A 20,274-nucleotide genomic window follows, 5' to 3' on the forward strand; every position below is an offset into this window, starting at 1 on the left:
AATGCCAGTTTGTTCTTTAGGGGGATTCTTGTGGTTCATGGTCTTTGCTCCCAAGGATGGGTTTTATTCAGTTCTGCCTCCACTTAAGATTATCTTGTATGAAAAGATGGACATATTTCCTTAACTTCTATCATATGCCTACTAAAGCCCTACACATATGTACAAGCCACCTCTATACCCACAAATCAAAGAAACTCTCAAAAGGAGTTTTTGTCACCAAACACAATCACTTGGAAAATACTTATGTACACACAACAAATCAGCTTATTATATCTCATGTAGGCATCATCACAGGGGCAAAAGCCAAACATTTCGCAATGAAAGCTGTCTACCCATGTTCCTGGTGCTATCAGGGGTTCCAAAGCCAGTTAAAAGCAGGCATGTTAAAGATAGTTGCAAACACATGTGACAGATGAAGCATATGTAAAGACCCCAAGAATAATTGCAGAACAAGTCAAGCTATCCAGCATTTTCATCTTAAATTGACCTTACAGCAAGCATATGTTCAGGGTCTGTGTTTAGTGTGTGTAGTCTGTGTTTGAGAAAAGGGCACAGGAACATTGTCACTGTAATAAACTCAATTAGTACACAGACTCCTGATTTTTTTCATGCAGGCATCTTAACTGAAAAAAGCCCCACCAAAATAGTGATTAGACTAAAAATATATGATGTGCTGTGCAGGTTTTGCATTGAATAGCCTGGATTTACTTTAGAGACATTCTTTAGAGAATATTGATTGGGATTTTCAGGGGGGGCTGCATGACTTAAAAGGATAACTTCCATTGACTTGTTCCACTGGACAATGAAATAAATCAATAATGCTTGTTGTTCCTGAGCTATTTAGGGCAAAACCCAATAAAGGATTCAGGCATTGTAACACCTAACTTTTGGGATTTGTTCCTCACTCTGAAGCTCAGAATTTTAAGTTTTGGCCCACCTCCACTGGACATAGGAGAGTCAGCCACCTCAGACAGGGGCTGGATGCTAAGTAGAAAGCACGTTTGGAAACTGTGCTCTCCAAGCTGTCTAGAAGACTTCAATCAGGGAGCTGCTTGAACTCAGCCCTTGTCCTTCTAAGTCTCTGTCACACCACTCCAGTCACCAGCTTTCCAGGCAGCTCTCTTCGACTGAGCAGGGCACATCCAACAGCTGTTTGTCTTGGGGACAGTAGCCTACAGTCATGATGATCCAGTGAATCCTGAATATTTTGTTTCACAGCAGGAGAACTTTGGCAGAAAACAAAAAACTTCTTGTGGGGCATTTTAGGGCACTCTCCTAGGAGACTGGAGGTGTTGATCTAGCTGGTTTTAGCACAGATTTGGGATGGTTTGGGCTTTTTTTAGATATCCATAAATGGGGACCAAATAATTAAACTAATCTGTGAGAGGTAATGACAGCACTTGCCAAAAGTATAATTCAAGAGGGAAGCATATTTCATCATATTTTCAAAGACCCACTCAGTAGGGCAGGTTCCTTGGAGGCTCTAGGCAATAAATACATACCTTCTGGTGCCCAGGTCAAAGTGGGAGGGGAAGAGGCATGAGGCAGTTCCAAGAAGAGAAGTTCACCTCATGCCCAAAAGCAGGAAACAGCTTTAAACAAGGTGGGGCACCTTGTAAATTGAGGTGCCTCTAGGGGTAAATGGGAGTTGACTGCAGCATTCTTGAATTGAAATTTTCGTACCTAAGTCCCTTGACTCCATTGGGGTCTGCTATAGTTAATGATGTCCTTTATTGGTGCTAATTATTATCCACTGCTGGCAGTGTGTCCTGCAGTGGGGAAGTCCACACAGAAGTATTTAACATGCAATAGAGTTACTGCCCTGAGTCAGAATCTAAAGCTTTGTGAGAGGATTGTGCAGGCAGTTATATGAGACTGATACACCCTCTGTCTTGCTGACGTGAGTAAGTCCTGAAGTGACTCTAGTGACAGTGTTCTGAGAGAAGAAAATAAAGAGAGCTTGCCAGAGCATCTGTATTTCCCTTGTGCTTTACAGAAAATACATATGGGTCTTCATAGAAAATTATAACCTCCTTGAACAATATAATAGGTAATTATATTCCTGACGTGGAATTTTTTTAGCGCATTGCATGTAAGGATCCTTGTTGGGCTCTGCAGTTTCTTCTAGAGTGCCCTGTTAAATCTTTTCACCCCTTTTAAAAACACAGAGCGTTTACATCAGAGAGCTCAGGGTTACACTTTTTTTGGTCCAAAGAGCCCTCCCTGCATCTGCTGCACCGAGTGTTGTGGAGCAGCCCCCTCCCCATCACCCTCAGAGGGGCTGCCTCACATAGGAACTCCAGTCCTGCCCGGAGACCGGCATTCCCAGCAGGGAACCATGCAGCTGCAGTCTCCCAGCGCGGAGGCTGAATCCATAGGCTCATCACAGGGGGCACAAACAGCCCCACACCATCCTCTGTAGGCTCATCACAGGGGGCACAAACAGCCCCACACCATCATCATCTCTGCAGGCAGCGTGAGGGGGCTGCACTGGGAGGTGCAGGCAGAGAGCTCAGGGAATTATTTTTCCCCCCAGTCCCTGCTGCTGTGCTTGCACAGTTGATTCTGAAAATTGCTCATGCCTGGGAAAATTTTGTCAGATATGTTTGCCATTTGTCCTCCACACCCTTTACAAAGCATGAAAAGTCATCATTGATGCCTATGCCCTGCATGAGGATATGTTTTTTTTCAAAGCACTGTATACACATTATCTCATTAAGAAAATACAATTAAGATTGTAAGTACCTGAAACCTCTTCAGCATTGCTCCATTGTAACCCAAAAATATCACATGTAATTTCAGTGATACTTGCTCACCGATTATAAAAAAAAAAATGCCCCAAGGCTGAGAAGGTAGATGGCAAATTGCAGCTGCAAATTAATTAAAATAATCAAACAAGTCAGAGGTAACTCCCACAGTAAGAGGGTTGCTTACAATGGCAATGTTAATAGAGCATTTACCATCAGGAGTTGCTTGGTTCCCTTTTAATAAAATATCTGTGATTACCTGATTAGCTGATCATTGTGCAGAGCATTTTGTTCTCAATACAGCCATGAAGCCCAGGAGGAGAGAGGCTTTTATCAGATGGAGCTTGTTTATTTAAAATGTATAATTGAGTTCTCCTTTTTTTTATGGAAGCATGATCCAACAGGCTGCTCATCTCCAACTATATATACTGTTTCTCCTCTCTCCAATCTGAGATGAGCCAGTTTTCTGGCACATGCTTTTCTTGGCAAGGTTACCACAATGATCTGGAATAAAGGCAGAACATTGCAGTGGGTATGAGAAGCTAAGCTTTAATGTTTAGAAATGGTCACTGTCCATTATGGTATTACACTAATCATATGCCATCATGCTAGAATTATGACAACATGCCACCTGTGGCTCTGCCCCCACACAGAGAAATAAACTGGTTTAGTTTGGTAATAGGTGAGAAAGCCAATATATGGTCCACATTTTTCACTGCCACTCACATTTTTAAGGGTGCTTCTTGTGCAGAATGCTGGAACACCAATAAACTTGGAAAATTCAAAGAACACATGAAAACTAGACACCTCATGCATGTAACTGTATATTTATTTCTTTTTAAAGAACACTCCTTAGATGTATTTTCAATATACAAACTTGTTTTCACAGATTTATAATCCACTAAATAGCACAAAATATAATCCAGGTCGTTGGTTTCTTTCATCTGTGCGTGTGCATGCGTGTGTTTGAGTGTGTGTGTGTGTGCGTGCGTGCAGGCACGCATGCTGCTGGTGGTAGTGGTAACCCACCACACATGTTCAAACACAAGCCCAGGCTCCTCCTCCCTTCCCTCTGGAGCAAACCTTGACCAGGTGAAGACCCTACACTGGAAGACTGTGACTTTCTTGCCCATGAAACCCATCTCAGAAGAGGCCAGGGTGGTGGTGCTCTCCGCCTTGCCGGCAGGGCCACACACCTCCATCCACAGGACAGGACGGAACGGGACAGAACGGGAGCCTCCCCCGAAGCTGGCACAGGTATTGCAGTAGGGAGTGGCCAGCTGTGGAGTTCAAGAGCAAGGAAACACCTTTTTCTCCTCTCCAAACCCCTCTCTGACACTCCAGGGCACTTCTTCTCCATGACACCTACGGCCCTTGGTGAGCCCTCGGAGCAGGGGACTGCCAGGCTTGGCAGGGCGCCGTGTGTCCAGCCGGCAGGCCAGCTCCTGGCCCAGCCCCAAGCGGCCGTAGGGGCCTTGCCACCCTGCTGCTGGAGGCCAGGCAGTGGGTCAGGGCGCTGCTGGGCTCTGCCCTCGGGCAGGCAGCAGTGCCCCAGCCCGCTCCTGGAAGCACCAGCACAGCAAACCCTGCCCGTCCCGGTGAGCTACACAGATGGCACCAGTGATGCACATATTTACATGGGGTGGAATGTTTTCCCATAGCTTTTTAAGGAGTATATAGATCAACATGTTCACATAAGACCAAATACTTTTAATATATTTATAACTGTTTTATAAAGCTTTGAAAAAACTCACAATAGCACATTGTTTTACTTTAATGCTTTACGGTACTATCAGTTTAAAATCACAATCAGCACTTAAGTTATAGTCAATCCGGCAAACGAGACAAAAAAAATTACAAGAGTTAAGAACTGACTGATACATCTTTTATCTTTTTTTTTTTAACTAATGCATAAGTGCAGAATAATATAAGATACTCTAGTTTAAATATCTTGTTTTACAATATACATTTTGTTCTAATTACGCAACAGTAAATCCCATGCTTCACATAGAAAAGCAATCCACAACATTAAGAAAAAAATTTACAATTTATGAAACAAAGTAAATAAATATTAGTATTACAGAATCAGAGCTGTACATAAAAGCTGTTCAGTTTTAATCATATAAAAATATGTTTTAGTGCAACCTCACATATATTGATGCTGTTCTGTTTTACATCATTTAGATCCAAGTGTCCAAAAAAGGAAAGAAATTACATTTATTACAAAGCAGATACACAAATTCTAAAATATGTACAAATTACTGCTAAAAAAATGCTTATAAGAATATAAGCAAAGTAAAGAAAAGGCACAAACATCTGTACAATTTAAAAGTACCAGACCCAATAAGAATTTCAAATTTAGTTTTGGTCAGGCTCATGATGACTTGTTACTTTATCTAATTCTTTTGATATAACAAAAGTATATATAATAGCAAACTACTGTAACTTAGAACAGGCATGCTGTAAATTTGAATACTTTTTCTATCTCTAGAAAAAAAAAAGGTGGGGTAAATGTATGGGGTGAAAGTCTCCATGCATCTCAGATCAATGCGGCTTGCTCTTCTCAGATGACGGATCTTTCCTTTCCTGTGTGCTTGACGGGGGCTCGCTCCTGCTGTGAAAGCCCAGCTGCTGGACATCCACAAAGCTCTTGCTGTAAAAGGTGGGATGGGCTGGCGCAGTCTGTGATGTACCAAAACTGTCCTGTTCACCACCATGCGAGTCAGGATGGGTGGCTGAGGCACAGGGCTGGCCCGGCTCAGATCCACTAAAGTGTTTAATGCTAAAATGTGCACTTTCTAAGGGTTTCTGGTGAGGCTCAGAAGGCCTCTGCAGCTGCTCCGCCCCGTGCAGAACGGCTTCTTCTGTGGCGATTCGCAGAGAGGCTATGGCTTTTGTACAAGTCTGTATGTTCTCCTCCTGCTCCCTCTCGGTAGCCACCACACTGTCCTCGGATGTGCTCTGGGCCAGCAACAGCAGCGGCGAGGAGGGGGCGCTGGGGGGAGCGGCGGCGTGCAAGCTGTGCGGAGAGGTACGCTTCTCGTGGGGCTTCGAAATGCTGAACGGCTCTTTCGCCAGGGCTTCCGCAGCTCCTCTCTGCTTCTCCTCAGAGACCTGCCTCTGCAGGGCCAGAGTGGACGGAGAATGTAAACCTGAAAGGGCCACGGGGACTGAATGGACCATCTGGATCCCCCCGATGGGCATCATGGGGATAGGTGCTCGGATCTGCTGCTGGGAGTGTAGTGGAAGATGACTGAAGACGTAGTCGCTCGGACCTTCAGGGAACAGGCTAGACCTGCGATGTTCCATGCCTCCTTTTTCTCCATAAATGTTGAAATAAGGTGCCTGAGACAACCCCCTCCTCTGTAACCAGAAGAAAAAAAAAGAGATGTCAGCACTGTAACTATCAGAATTCTTGTCTGGCTGCCAAACCACCTATCTGCTTTCCTGTCTAACACAACCTCCCATTCACGAAGCACCTTTCATCCAGACGGATCCCAAAGCATTTGGAAAACTCCGCTAATTGCAAATCCAAACAACAGAGGAGGTTTTGCTTAGCTCAGCCCTACAGGGCTCATGACTCTGAGGTGAAAGCAGTGGCTAGTTAAGAGAATTCAGCAACACAATGCAGCAATTTAGGTCAGGAAGTGGAGGGTATTATATTCAATTGAAACTTTGAACAGAATTTGGGGTAGATAGATTTTCATTCCCCAAGAGAAATTTGGCCAGGAGATCCATCTTACCCTCTCTTTTGGAAAAATGTGCTGGTATTTAAACTTTATTGCAGAGAAGTACACGTCTGAACATCCCCTGCTCAGCACCACTGCTGGGCATAACAGGGAATATCTGACAGCATGTATGTATTTACTGCCTTCTGAAAAACCTGCTCTTGAGCCCCACAGAAGGCACTTGCTCCCTGGGAGCTTTATCCAATCCTTGGTGAAAGCAGATGGGTATTTCCATGCAAGTTCAAGTGTCTTTGTGTGATGAAGACACAAATTTTTTTAGTCATTGAGACAATGGAGTACCCCTCTGGCTTATCTGCAGTGTAAACAATAAATAATAAAAAAAGCAGAGGCATCAGCTGTGAGCAGAAGTGATGATTGTGTCCCAGGGAGACTCACCCAGTCATAATGGGGTTGAGAAGAATGGGGGATTTTGTGATGGGTAATAAAAGCCAATCTCGCAATATTGACATTTTCACTGCCTTCCCATTAGCTCCTGCCTTGAAAGAATGAATAGCTCCATCTCCACTCAGTATTAAATATGCCCTGGCCTTTTGGGTTCCTTTTTATTTTCATTCCTAAGTTTTAAAATTTGTTTGCTATCTGATGATCAAGTATCGTTTCTTGCTGACCAGACGAGTAATGATGACAGAAGTGCAGGATGACATTTTCATAATTATATGTGGGATTTGGCCACACATCTCTCAGGGACTCTCATGTGAAATTAAATGAATGAAAATGCTCATCTCTGCTCTGTAAATTGACCAAACATGGATCAATTGCCCCAGGGCTGCAATGCTACCACAGCCTTGGTGTGGCAGCCCGAGGACTGCGCTGCTAAATGCCAAAGCACTGAAGTGGCAGCACTTCACTGCTGGGAAATCCTAGCTCTCAAGGCATTAAGCAACCTCTTGATCCCATCCTAGGGAGCTGGTTTAGGGGGCAATTAAAGATTCAGTTTCTCTGCTACCCAAGGGCTCAATCTCACTGTGCTCAGATGCTTTGTCCTGTTTAATATAAATCAATGTCGAGACAGGAAAGGGTGACCCATAATCATCAGAGTCAAACTTCAGAGATATTATTCAGAGACTAATCTATGTTGGGAATTTTCCTATTCAGAAAGTGAGACACTTGAGTCTCATAAAAGAGAAACTGTCACAAGAAAGCACAGTGACAGCACATTATATTGCTGAATGGGGAAAACTATACAAAATAAACTGCAACTGCCAAGCCACAAGACAGTTCACCTACCCTGTCAGTCCTTCCTATCACTAACTTCACCTCTGCACAGCTGCTTGCCCCTTTTTTTTTATCCATCTTTGGTCTGTCAACCAGCTTCTCAGTCATATTGTCCTTTTGGACATTTCCAACACCATGACATTTATTACTATTACATCTGATGTGAACTTGGGCTAAGGGAAATTGAGCAAAAAAAAGAGTAAAACCCATCAAAGAATAAACCTAGTCACACACAAATCTCTAATTGAGAAAGACATTGGCTTCATGTTTTACCTTGCCAGAGTTTCTTAAGGGAATACAGCAAGAATCTGTCCTTGCTGGATAGAGGTGCCTAACATGACAGAAACTGCTCTGTGCTTCAAAATCCACCGCATCATCCAATATATGTCTTGTATGCCCAACTTTAACACAGACAGTGACAGTGTGTGCATGTCACTGGATACCTTCCAAGCCTGGCTGGGCACATACTGGATTATTTTTCTCTAACCCAGCCAGGTAAGTTTGGAAACAACACAAATGGTTATAATCACTAGTAACTGTTCCTACCTCTTTCCCTGCTTTTATTTCCTTTACCAATATCTAGCATTTTCATTCCTACAAGCAGACACACATATTCACAGAGAAAGACTGCCTCTTTTCAACAAGCATCCTGAAAATGTAAAGACTTTCTGCAGTTGACAGGGCAAGGATTAGATCACAGAGCACAGAGCACGAAGTCATGGCATCTTTTTGCAGTCAGAGTGGGCTGCTGCCAGTGCTGCGAGCTGAGCTCTTCTCTTTGTCAGGTAATGGGAATCCAGTTAGTTTTCTATTAATTCTCATTTGCTACAGTTTAGCATATTTCCCTTCAACTCCAGGTAACATATAATTTCCCAAGCAACAGTATTCTGTAGCAGCTCCTCGCTAAATGCTCTGACCTGGTCACAAAGCTAGACTGCCACATCACACCCCTGAGCAAAGCCAAACCCAGCTTCACAAGTCCCTCAGAATGCCTCAGGGATGAGATAGGGTTTACCCTGTATCTGGTACATCACCCAAATCAGGCTGTGTGAGATTAGGAGGAAGATCACATTTCAAAGCCAAGCACCCTTCACAGACATCCTCTGGGCAGCCTCAGACCACAGCTTGCAAAAACATGTTGGGTGGAAAACAGTCTCTTTGATTAGCATGTCATAATGTACTTGAGGTTTTTTAAAATTGAAAACCAGAAAACACTGAACTCTACAGTGAAAATCTGTAACAGAGCACATTACCAATGTGCCTCCTGAAAGACATGGTGCCCAATAAAATGACTGTAACTCTGTGTGGCCCTCACTTTCAGGATCAGCTCAATTTGCAGCCCAACACAGAATGCACCACAGTAGCCCAGATGCACCAGGGAACCTATTTACAGTTTACCTGGAATTCAGAATTTCTGGCTCTCTGTACAAGAATGCATTTCACTCAAGATGATAAAGTAGTGAGTGTTTGGGAAGTGATTTAATATCCATGTTTGGGATGATCAAAGGACCATAAGTCCTATAAACTTTCAAGTGGTCATAGAGGTGCCTAATTCCCTTCAGCCCTTCTGAATATATCAAGACAGGCTTCAGACTTCAAAATGAATGAGATGAGCAACAAGATGGAAGCAGAAGCAAAATCCACTACTGCCTAGAAGCTAAGATAGTTGTGAGAGACCAGTCTGTGCCACTCCCAGCAAGACACCTCCTTGATCTCTTTGTGTCTATCCTGGGACTGGAAGAAGAGGCAAAGGTTCTGGTCTGCACTAGGAAGTAGCAGGGTGTACTAAGGTTTGGGACAAGCTGGAATGGAGTGAAAACTGCTTGTGCTGGATCCCATATTCACAATACAAGTGTCGTGGGTTTGGAAGAAAAGGTTGCTTCAGTCTAGCCCGGTGTGGCCTCTTTGCAGTCACTTGGATGGCCACTCACAGTTCAAGGGCACCTGCTGCCCTCCTGGTGCACATTTTCAGTTTAATTCCATCTGACAACAATCCAGGTCACTTACTCCCAGACTGAAAATGTGAGTCAAAACACAAAAAATGTGACAACAGAGACATATGCTTCAGTCAAATGAAAATGATAAAAGAGATTCACTCAGGGAGAACAAATGAAGCCTTCCTATTACTTCTTGTTCTCTCAGGACTGGCAGAAGATGACTTGGAAGAAGAATCTGAGCCCTTTGATAATGGCATCAGCCTCCTCAGTAAGGAAAGAAACCTCTGCAACTGACAGAAGATCCTGAATGTATTTAGAGAACAGTAGAAATCTGGCATTAATTTTAAAGACACCAACTCAACTAGTCAAAGCCAAGTGCGACCTTGCATACACTAGAGACTTAAGCTACTTTAGAGAGAGTATTCTGTTGCAAGAGTCTATCCTGCTATTGCTTGCCAAAGAAGAAAATAAGTGTGTATTTTCCTGTATTTTTATACAATCTAAAAAAATATTTACTTTCACCATGCTCTTTTCCACTTCCTAAACAAATAATTTTAATTGCTTTCTATGTAGTGCTTTTCATGCCTGAGCACTTTACAAGTCTTTTGCAAGAGACCACCAAAGTGCATGGACATTCAACAGGAAGCAAGATGTAGGGCAACTAGACCAGCACTGGCCAAAGAGACTGAGCAAATACATCAATTTCAGCTGAGAAGAAAGAAAACTGGCCTCTTCTGAGAACTGCAGGCACTGGAAGCACAAAACTGCCCTTATTCCTGCAAGGACTGGGAACCCAATGCAGCTCTGAAAGTACTTTAAGGATTGTAAGCCAGCATGAGCATCACCAATGCAGCTGCTAATGATGTTCTGGTTTGCTGGATTTCACTACTCTAAAAAGTGAAAAACAACCTTTATTCCTTTTTTTTCTCTGACAGCTTTCACTTATTGCTAGCTCAGGTGCTATTTGTCTTCCCACATGCTGAGTATAATAACTTGTGTTTCACTTAAGCTTGTCTAATGTTTGGCTAAAGTCCATTTTCCAGAAAGGCATCAAGAGACAAGGAATGCATCTTTCCTTCCTTGCAGTCATTTGTTGCAACAGGCAATCATCCTCACTTGTCCTTTTTTTCATTTACATTTGCCTGGGCTCTGCTTCCAGTGATGCCTCCTCTATTCAGGTTGTAGTGACTCTACTGAGGTCTGGCCTTCTCTCCCAAACACCCAATATGCCATCAAGTTACTGATCCTTTCTGTAAGACAACTGAACTGATTTTTCATTGTGTTTTTCACTACCACATGCCTGACTCTCAAAAAACAAGGTAAGCACTAGAAGTCTATCTGGCATGGTGGACTCCTTAAAAGAAGGAATGAGAAGTGCTAAGAGAGTCCTTACAATGTGCTAAACGCCTTGCTGGAAGGTGTGCATAATGCATAAGAAAAATATTACAGCAAGAACTGTCAGATGGTCAAGGATTACCATTTTTGCTAGCATCATTAACATCTAAAATCCTTTACTACAGGATGCCAGTGTGCATCATGTGGGGCATGAGGGACTGGGGCACCCTGCACAGTGTCAGCTGTAGAATCCCATATGATCCCATTCATCTGATACTAAGACATCATGACTAGTTAAACTGGTGACTCTTCACCCACTTGTGCTTCCTCACACAGTCAGGAATGCAGAACTGCTGGTGGGATTTGTACCCTCTCTCAGCTGTGCAGCGATCACTCCTGTCAGAGAGCAGCAGGGTTTCAGCATGCCCTTTCTCAAGGACCATTTAGTCAATCAGTCACCGTCTAAGATGTGAGAGAAGCATCTCTGTTGCTCTCTCCTATAAATACAGCCACTCAAGTTGCAGCTTTCCCTTACACCCCTGAAATGCTGGGAAATCACTTATGGATCTGCCAAGCTGGCAGCATCTCAGCTCTTTTTGGTCCACCCCAGCTCCAAACATCCTTGCCCAGGTGCATCCTTCATCCCTTATCCTGGGAGCAGATAACACATCAGCCTGACTCTACAGAGAAAAATACACCAGAGCTGAGAAATGCTGACTGTATGAACTGAAGGTTCAATTCTTCTCCTCCACAGAGGAACACTGCAAAGACTACACGGAGAGCCAAGAAGATTGGGAATGGGGAAGCAGGAAGAAGAGGCCAGCCAGGAGAAGAGCAACGAGTTCTGAGGTAGCTTGCCCAGGTTGAACCCACATATAGGCAGGAAGTGAGAGGGCAGCCACAACAGCAACAGGGTGAGGAAAGCATAGTTAATAATTAAGTAAATTCACACCTAGGAAGGCCATTCCTTACCTCTAAAGGAATCCGCAATCTATTTGTGGAGGGAGTGCTTTGTGAATGCTAGAGCTGGCCAAAAGTGCCAATCAGGCAGTTTCTGGGAGCTGATTTACCAAAAGGGAAGAGCACAGACAGCAGCTGCGCAAATTTTGCATATTTCCACCCAAACGGTTGTGGCACTTCCTGCGGGGCATACAGCTGCCTGCTCCTCTCACACAATAATATCCTTTAAATTCCAGCCACAGATCATAATTTCAGTGTGCACTCTGCTTTTCTAAGAGGTTCCATTATCTTAGCATTTTTATTCCATTAAGGAATACTCAGTGGTGGGCACCGTACCACAAGAACTGGGCTTTAAGCCTTGATTTTGGCTGGATCTCACCTGAGAGTCCAGAAAGTACAATATTTCTTACAGTGCAGAAGAAGGCCTCACAAACCATGTAAGCTTTCTGGGCCATTTAAAAATTATACACACATATATATATGTAATGAATATGGAGGCAGAAAATGCAAACCAGCCTAATTTCATTGAAGTTCATGGAGCTACTCAGAGTTCTACCAAGTGAACACTTGCCCCTTAGGCTGATTCTAGTGCATCTAAATTAGCATCCTGACTTGGTCTTTGTCTATTCCAAATTTCTTGCATTTGTTCCAAGACTGCCCACCAAGACTCGAAGTTTATGTCTTCTTCTTCTACAAAGCTGCAAAGATTTTTGAAATGCTCAAATTCAGTAAGAGCACAGTTTTCTACAGGAGGAATGAAAATATTCTTTCATACTTACTGAATGTCCCACTGGAATAGACTCAGACTGTAAATATTGACCCATGGACAATGCTGGGTTGTGGTACAAGCCCCTCCGGGGAGACGCAGCTCTAACGGAGGCCATGTATCGCCTCTCTCGCCTGGGAGACAAATCTCTTCGAACAGACACATCTTTCCCTGGTGACACTGGTCTCCTTGGCGACAGGTGACGTCTCGGGGACACGTCCCGTCTTGGTGATAACTCTCTCCTCAGCACAGCCTCCTTCCGCGGGGAAAGGTGCCTCATGGGTGAAATATCTCGTCGGGGTGACAGATGTCTTCTGGGTGACAAATCCCCTTTTGGCATCAAATACCTCTTTGGTGAGTTATCTCTGTAGGGTGAAGAATCGTAGCCAGGTGACGATTGTCGACTGGAAGGTGAGAGGTCCCTTGGAGAAGAACTGGGATCCAACGAAAGCGTGCAATCCTCGTCCATGCTACTGGGTATGTCCAATCTGTCTTTATCAGGCTCTGAATCCGTACTCTTGCTCTGGAAAAACCTCTGATATTCTGTCATTTGTGTGTCGTCACAGGAGTCGCTTGGTGTTATAAGCTGAGTAACCTGAATGCTAGGTAAGGTGACCAAGTAACTGATGAGGGAAGAGTGTCCCACGGAAAGGGAGCCCTCTGGGGAAGCCCCCTGCGATGCCCCAGCTGAGTTCACTGACAGGGAGGAGAACCGAGGGGGCTGCGGGCTGGTGCTTCTTGATCTGGTTTTTGGTGTCGAGTCTCCCTGAGTATCATCAAAATCATCCTCATCTTCATCATCATCATCATTGTCATCGCCGTCCTCGCCATCCGATTCCTCTGCGTCAGAAAACTGGTGCTCTGCTGACAGCCCTGCCAGGCTGCTGCTCTTCTCTGCTTCCTGCTGCATGTCCTCCATATTTTCTGAAACAACCACAGCAAGTCCAAATGATTAGCACATATCCCACCTCTCACACCACAACCATTCCCCGCCCAGCACACTCAATGCCATCGCTGGATGCTCTTCACCTGGGATGGCTGCATAAAGCCATTCCTCATCGATTAAAACCACATTTTTTTTCAAAATAATGCCTAAAATTCTAAACTTGAAGTATGGAAGCAAATTCATCCTATAGTACCTTGCAAGTTCACTCTTGGGAACCTCAAATGAGACAGATGACAACAGGCCATATTTTTATTTCTAGCATCTCTTCATGTAAAAAAAGTATAACCCAGACAACTAGATAGGTTTTTTTTTTTTTTACTTCCTGTTTATTAAAACATTAACTCTCAATAAAAAAATACCCCAAATACTCATAATATATTTTCCCATGCCCATCACTGTGCTAAAGTGCAGTGAGTCATTTACAGACTCCATACTTTCCATACTTTTGTTGGAATGAGGCCGTTCCAACTAAATGAAATCATTTTGACATACCTGCTTCTTCAGTTTCAGCATCATCTACAGATGTCATTGATACTCCAAGCTCCAAGCATTTTTTCATGTGTGCTTTAGACTTCATATGTTTTGTCAGATTTCCTGTGGATCAGAGATTAATGTAATTAATGGACAACAACAAAGATCACTCTTCAAGTAAGGTTTTGGTGTATCTTAGCTCCATTATGCTGCAGGTAATGGGGTTTAGCTTTAGAAAACACCACAACAGACAGGGCTGACTCATCAAGATCACTGGCCTCAGAGCCTGTTTTAATGAGAGCTGGTTTTTATATAGAAAATAAAAAAATTAAATACACTCAGGGCCTGAGACGTACATAGGCATCTCTCCAATTTTCCGCATGATATTTAGGCACCCCTACAAAACCCACTTTTGGATGTTACCTGTTCCTGGACTCACTGTTCATAATATATACAGATTGCCACAGCACAGCAGCCATTCAGGTCTCATGCTCCCATTTACACAGTGGCACTTTCCAGGTAAGGGCTCTCACATTTAACTTCGCACATGGTTTCCAAATGCTCCATGTATTTGAAGCATTTGGAGGCAAAAGTACCCCACCAAAAAAAAAAAAAAAAAAACAAAACAAGACACTTACAGGAGACTTTTCTATGCAAATATACCATCTAGCTGCAGTGTCTGAACTGAGAGAAGCTGTGCTTACAGCACCCACCTGGGACGGGGGAAATTCAAGTTCAGCTCCCAGATTTAGAGTACGGATCTAAACCAGACACAGCAGAGATTTGAAAGCAAATCTCCCACTCCCCTGAGGGAGCAATCTAACACTAGACTATTGACTTTCTGGAGTGCCTGTCTTGGTCTGTTTTTTCATAGATTAAAAAACTGGGTTGAGATTGGCCCCAAGAGACAGTTCATGACAAAGAATCTTGAGCACAAAGCACAAGCTGGAGAATATTGCTCTAATCCATTTGCCACTTCAGCCTCATTTGCAACACCCAAACGGGAAAGCATGGCACAAGCAAACCCAACCCACTACCAAGTCATGGTGTTTCTTAGTTCAAGGAAAGCCCTCTGGAAATGCATTTGTGCTGCTTCTAGGACCCCAACCAGCATCTCCAGATGGTGTTGTGGTACATGCCATCTGGGGTCAGGAACACTGCACTCTTCTGCTGAATAGCGCAGGTGTGCTTAGAAACTCACAATGCTCTTCTTCTCTGCCTTTCAGCTCCAGCTAGTTTGAATAATTCCCTTCTCACTAGGAGTTTCTTGAGTCTGTGCACTGCATGAAAAATTTAACTTGGCCATTGATGCTTCTGGATGGCTAAATGCTCGCAAAAACTAAAAACATAAGTACTTCTGAAAGTTTGTCCTCACTGCTCACAGCAAAGTAGCAGCAGTAGTTAGGAGGCTGACAACTGCTTATAATCAGTAATGAACCAGTAAAACACTGCTTGTACTTCAAAGGCTAACCTAGTCTCTTGCTACTCATGCCCCTTCTGTGCAAGAGTAAACCACCTCATCCATGTTTCTCCTTCTTTGTCAGAAATGCCAGCCACAGCAAGCAATTTCTCTCTTTTTTTTTTTTTTTTCCATGCCACCTCTTCTTCCTGGAATGTCCTCTCTGAACACAGGTATAAAACCACAACCCTGTCATGTACTTCAAGTCCCTACTCAAGACCCATTCCTCCAGTAATGTCAAATGTAAGCAATGATATGAGAGCAGCTCACCAGATGGTCTACTGGGACTACAAACAAGCAGCTCCTTGTCTTTCTCTCTTCATGCCCATGAACATTCCCATCTTAAATTAGGCTGATGGGTCTACTACCATCCATCAGCTGTTCCCATCTTTGGCACAGAAAGAACTGCTGGAGTCATGGAAACTATTACAATTCTCAATCCTCAAAACAGCCATGAAACTGCACGGGGATCTTGGGAGAAATTTCCTTCAGCATTCTTTCTCCTCCTTTGAGTTAAGTTTCACTGCACTGGGACTAGAATCCATTCTTTTGTCTGCCAAAGGGAAGCTAAGAAACTGAGAATGTAAGGCTGATTTAGGCTGTGCTACAAAGAAATGATACCAAGGAAAGGATTTTTTTTTTTCAAGGAGATGGTTGCATCACGAATCTGAATTCCAAAGAATACCATTATCTGTGGCCACAGGGTGACAAATGGAAGCTTTTTTTTCTAAGCTGATAAATACATGTGAACAGAAGCTATCAGATCTCTATTCATAATTAATGCCACAGTGGATGGACTGGCCCATCTAGGAGACATATATTATTTATAAACTTGAAACTGACCCACTGTAAAGCCTGTGAAGGCATGTCTTCCTCAGCAGCTGATGCTCTGCTTCTACATTATGTCATAAGAAATATGGTCTCCTGGTAGCATTTAAGTGCTGCTGCAATTAAAATTTGCACCATGCAACAATATTGGCAAAGTATTATTTTTCAGGGTGGTTCTTATGCTACTACATTTTCCCTGCAGACAGAAGGACCATCCAAGAGTCTCTAGGTTCTCAATGAAGCTATCCAAGGAGTCTCAGAGTCTTACAAAATCCCTGGATTAATTGTACAGAAGAGAACAAGCTTTCTTATATAGTCCTGTATATAGAAACATAAAAAATTTATTCTGAAGAAAATATTCTTCTTGATTGCAATGGGTGATTGAATCCCAGAGGGTAAAATAGCTCCAGAAGTGGCAAGAGCTCAAATGAAAAGGTCAGGTACCTTTAGTTTTGAAGGCAAAATTGCACAGCTTGCATACATAAGGCCGGACATCAGTGTGAGTGCGGATATGTTTTTTGAGCATGCTGGGCTTTTTACAGCGAATGCCACATTCTTCACAAATGTACTTTCCTCGGCCACGACCTCTGACATAGACATAATCCTCATTTGATTTATACCTGTGGGAAGAGAGCAAGTACTTAAGTCATTCATATTTTAGGTCTGATACATGTACAAACATCACTTCTATGCATCTGATCCTCATAATCAATGCAAACTCACAGAAGTCCAAAGGAACTACTGAATTTTCAGTATGGAACTCATAAAGTATTTGGCTTTCAGAGAATGTGCTGGCCCCAATATATTTAAGCAATATGAAACCAACAAGTTGCAGTATGAGTACAGTATAAACACCTTGTCAGGAAACCAACAAAGAACCATTCCTATAGACACAACTCCAAATATAAGCCTATAGGTTGAATTTCAGCTCACTGTATTCTTGTACAGCACAGACATTTACCACCACTGAAAACAGCATTATTTTGCAGCACCGTTCATTTAACTATTTTAGTGTATTTATCCCTTGGGATCAGATAAATCACATCCTGGAAATGCCCGTTTCTTCCCATTAAGCATAAAGGGAACATGGATGACGAGCAAGGATATATTCATTCACATTACACATGCCTGACATCCCCAAAGATAAATTGCTCCCCAAAGAGACATGGAGTTGATTTCACTCAGGTATGTGATGCTTTAGAAATAAAATGGTCAAACACAGATACTTTGAAGAAAGCTATTACTGAAATTTTTCTTATGGCATAGAACTGACACACAGACATAAGGTTTCGATTTTTTTTTTTGCTGATCACATAGTGTGTAGTTAGAAAATAAATAAGATATTAAAATCTATGTAAAGCTGTACATTGCCTTTATTATCATGTAAATTCTTAATACTGAAATCTAAAGGAGTCCAGGGAATCTACTCCGGCTGTTCTGAGGTTTGAAGACTGCATTCCTTTGGGGAAGAATTCCATCCTCATTCACTCAAAGTAAAATCCAGGAAGTGTAAGAACTGAGAAATAATATTTTCTCTGCTCTCTATCCTCCATTGCCCTCATCTTAAGCAGCACAAAGTGCTTTCAGTCATTCTGTGGATGCACAACCCACAAAATATTGTTGATACTGACATTCAGTACTTCAAATAAAAAAGGGACTATGTGAAAGATTCTGTTAATGCGATGATAACTCTACAAGAAAAAAAGTGGCAATTTTTGGGTTACAGAGCTGGAACATTTTTCAAGTGTGCTGTTCTTAGATGAACACTTACCCATATGTTTAGCTATATCATAGGCAATATAAATTCTGAAGTTAATATTCTAGAAAAACAGTGTCCTGTTCTGAAGTCAATCTTCTTATCTTTTAAACTCATTAGCTCCTCTTTCAAATGCAGATGCCTAAATTCAGGTTTTTTTCATCTCATTTCCAACAAAGTTGTACTTCTCCCATATCCTTCATTGTCCCTGGCAGCATGGACAAAACTGGAATAGTCTAAAATAATGTAGTATTTAGTCATCTCTCTAGCAGGTTTTCTGTACAATATTTTTGGGATCTTGGTTGCCCCATTTCCCAGGTTCTCCTTCATATGCACATGTCAAGGACTGCTAGTCATCTCTCTATCCACTGCTTCATCAACTTCCTCCAAGCTTTCTCCCACAGACAAAAAAAAAGAAAAGTCCATTATTATTTGAAATACTGCTATTTTATCTTCTCTTCATCTCTCCTTACAGTCTTATTTTTCTGGGATGGAGTCTACTGTACCACCCCTGATTGACACTGGTAAGATAAATGCTGTGCTATTACATGTGCTTTTCTGTTGTTCCATCTCTGCTCTTCTTCTGCTTGACCTCATTCCACTGGCTTCTGTCACCTGTCAGATCCCATTGGACACAAAGAGAATGATAAAACATGTGTCTCTTCATCATTCATATAGATGATTTTTGGCCACAACTGACCTTGACTCTTTAAGTATGCTTCATCATAACAATGACTGTAAGAGAAATGACACACACAAACTTGACATTTAAAGAAGGGCTGGTGCAAAAACTAAAAGACCAGAAGTCAGAGTCATGGTGATTACCTTTTAGACCTCAGGAATATTCGATCTTACTGCTAGTTTGTGCCTCTCTCAAAGCTTTGAGTAATTTCCCCCTTCCTACTATGTAATCTCCATGTAAGGACTTTGGCCACTGCTGCTCAGAGTTTGACTAGGATGGGACTCTTGAGTTAAAAAGTATTAATAACTCTCAGAGTCCTGCAATTTCTATTCAAAATTGAATTATTATTTGAGTTATAATTGAGTTATTTTATTTGGGTTCTTCAATTAGAGTCTATTACTGGTAGATATGAAAGTACAAACATAAGCAAATGGTGAATTCTTGCTGTCAGCTAATGTCATTAAACTAGGTGTCAGATGAGCAGGCATGCTTGTCCTGTCCCTTCTTTCTTTGCACACCACTAGTAACTAACTGTACTGCAGCAAGGATTGAACCTGAAATTACTACTTTTCTTTGAGAAATACTGCTTCATATCCCATCAGTCACATCTGCAGTCAAATGATGGAAGGCAGATTTTGTGATTCAGGTAATTTCACTTGAATCAAGCCACCTGCCAGTGGTAACAATGCAGGGTTTAGTTTTTTCCTTCCAAACTCCCTCTGCTATGATGCTTACAAAAAGCTCTTCATGGGCTTTCTGCAGCGAGGTGGTGATGTGCTGTGACATCTGGTGGCACTGGCTGACATTTGGACTCGATCTCAGAGGTCTCTTCCAACTGCAACAACTCTATGATTCAATGATCTACTTTTTGCCTCGATTCTGATTCTGCTCCTTCAGCTTCTCACTCATCCCCAGCCCCAGCTGTCTTGCTCCAGTGGGGTGGAGCATTCATGTGGCCCAGCTGCCATATGAATGCTCCACCCCACTGGCACAAGGCAGCTACAGAGCTCCACTTGCCTGCTAATTTCACACAGACAAAAGCAGACAACCACAGATCTTTCCCAGCTAATTACCTTCTTCACACCTATGAAACAAAAGCAATCACAAAGCCTAAGGAAACCCATTGCCCATGAAAACTGAAAACCAAAATGAAAATATGCTGCTGAAACAAGGTACAACCATCCATACTTGTCTATCCAGGGGAGAAAATGTGACATGAAGACAACAGACATTTGCTATATAGTTCATTGCACTATGTGCTTAAAGGAGATGAAGGTGTGCTTGAAGAGAGAGCAAAATAGCTCAACAAACAGCCAAGAAGCAAGCATAGAAACCCACCCACATCAAAAACTAGCTTTAAGAAGTGATAGACAATAGATAGCTTTAAGTGCGATAGACAACAACTTGAAGAGAAGGAAAAATT

At 42.6% G+C, this 20,274-nt stretch overlaps 1 protein-coding gene across 9 annotated transcripts in view; it reads right to left on the minus strand.

The window, feature by feature from the left end:
• Nucleotides 1-3,568: 3,568 nt before the first annotated feature.
• Nucleotides 3,569-20,274, minus strand: part of HIVEP2 (HIVEP zinc finger 2) — a 136,973-nt gene continuing 120,267 nt past the window's right edge. For all 9 annotated transcript variants that reach the window (XM_058802484.1, XM_058802482.1, XM_058802489.1 and 6 more), the window contains 4 exons: nucleotides 16,858-17,033; nucleotides 14,148-14,249; nucleotides 12,723-13,633; nucleotides 3,569-6,110 (listed from right to left, as the gene is read on the minus strand). In XM_058802484.1, coding sequence (XP_058658467.1) covers nucleotides 5,292-6,110; nucleotides 12,723-13,633; nucleotides 14,148-14,249; nucleotides 16,858-17,033 — 2,008 coding nt within the window. In that variant the 3' untranslated portion in view covers nucleotides 3,569-5,291. The remainder of the gene's footprint in view (nucleotides 6,111-12,722; nucleotides 13,634-14,147; nucleotides 14,250-16,857; nucleotides 17,034-20,274) is intronic.

Source organism: Ammospiza caudacuta, chromosome 3, assembly GCF_027887145.1.
Source record: "Ammospiza caudacuta isolate bAmmCau1 chromosome 3, bAmmCau1.pri, whole genome shotgun sequence".
NCBI lineage: Eukaryota > Metazoa > Chordata > Aves > Passeriformes > Passerellidae > Ammospiza > Ammospiza caudacuta.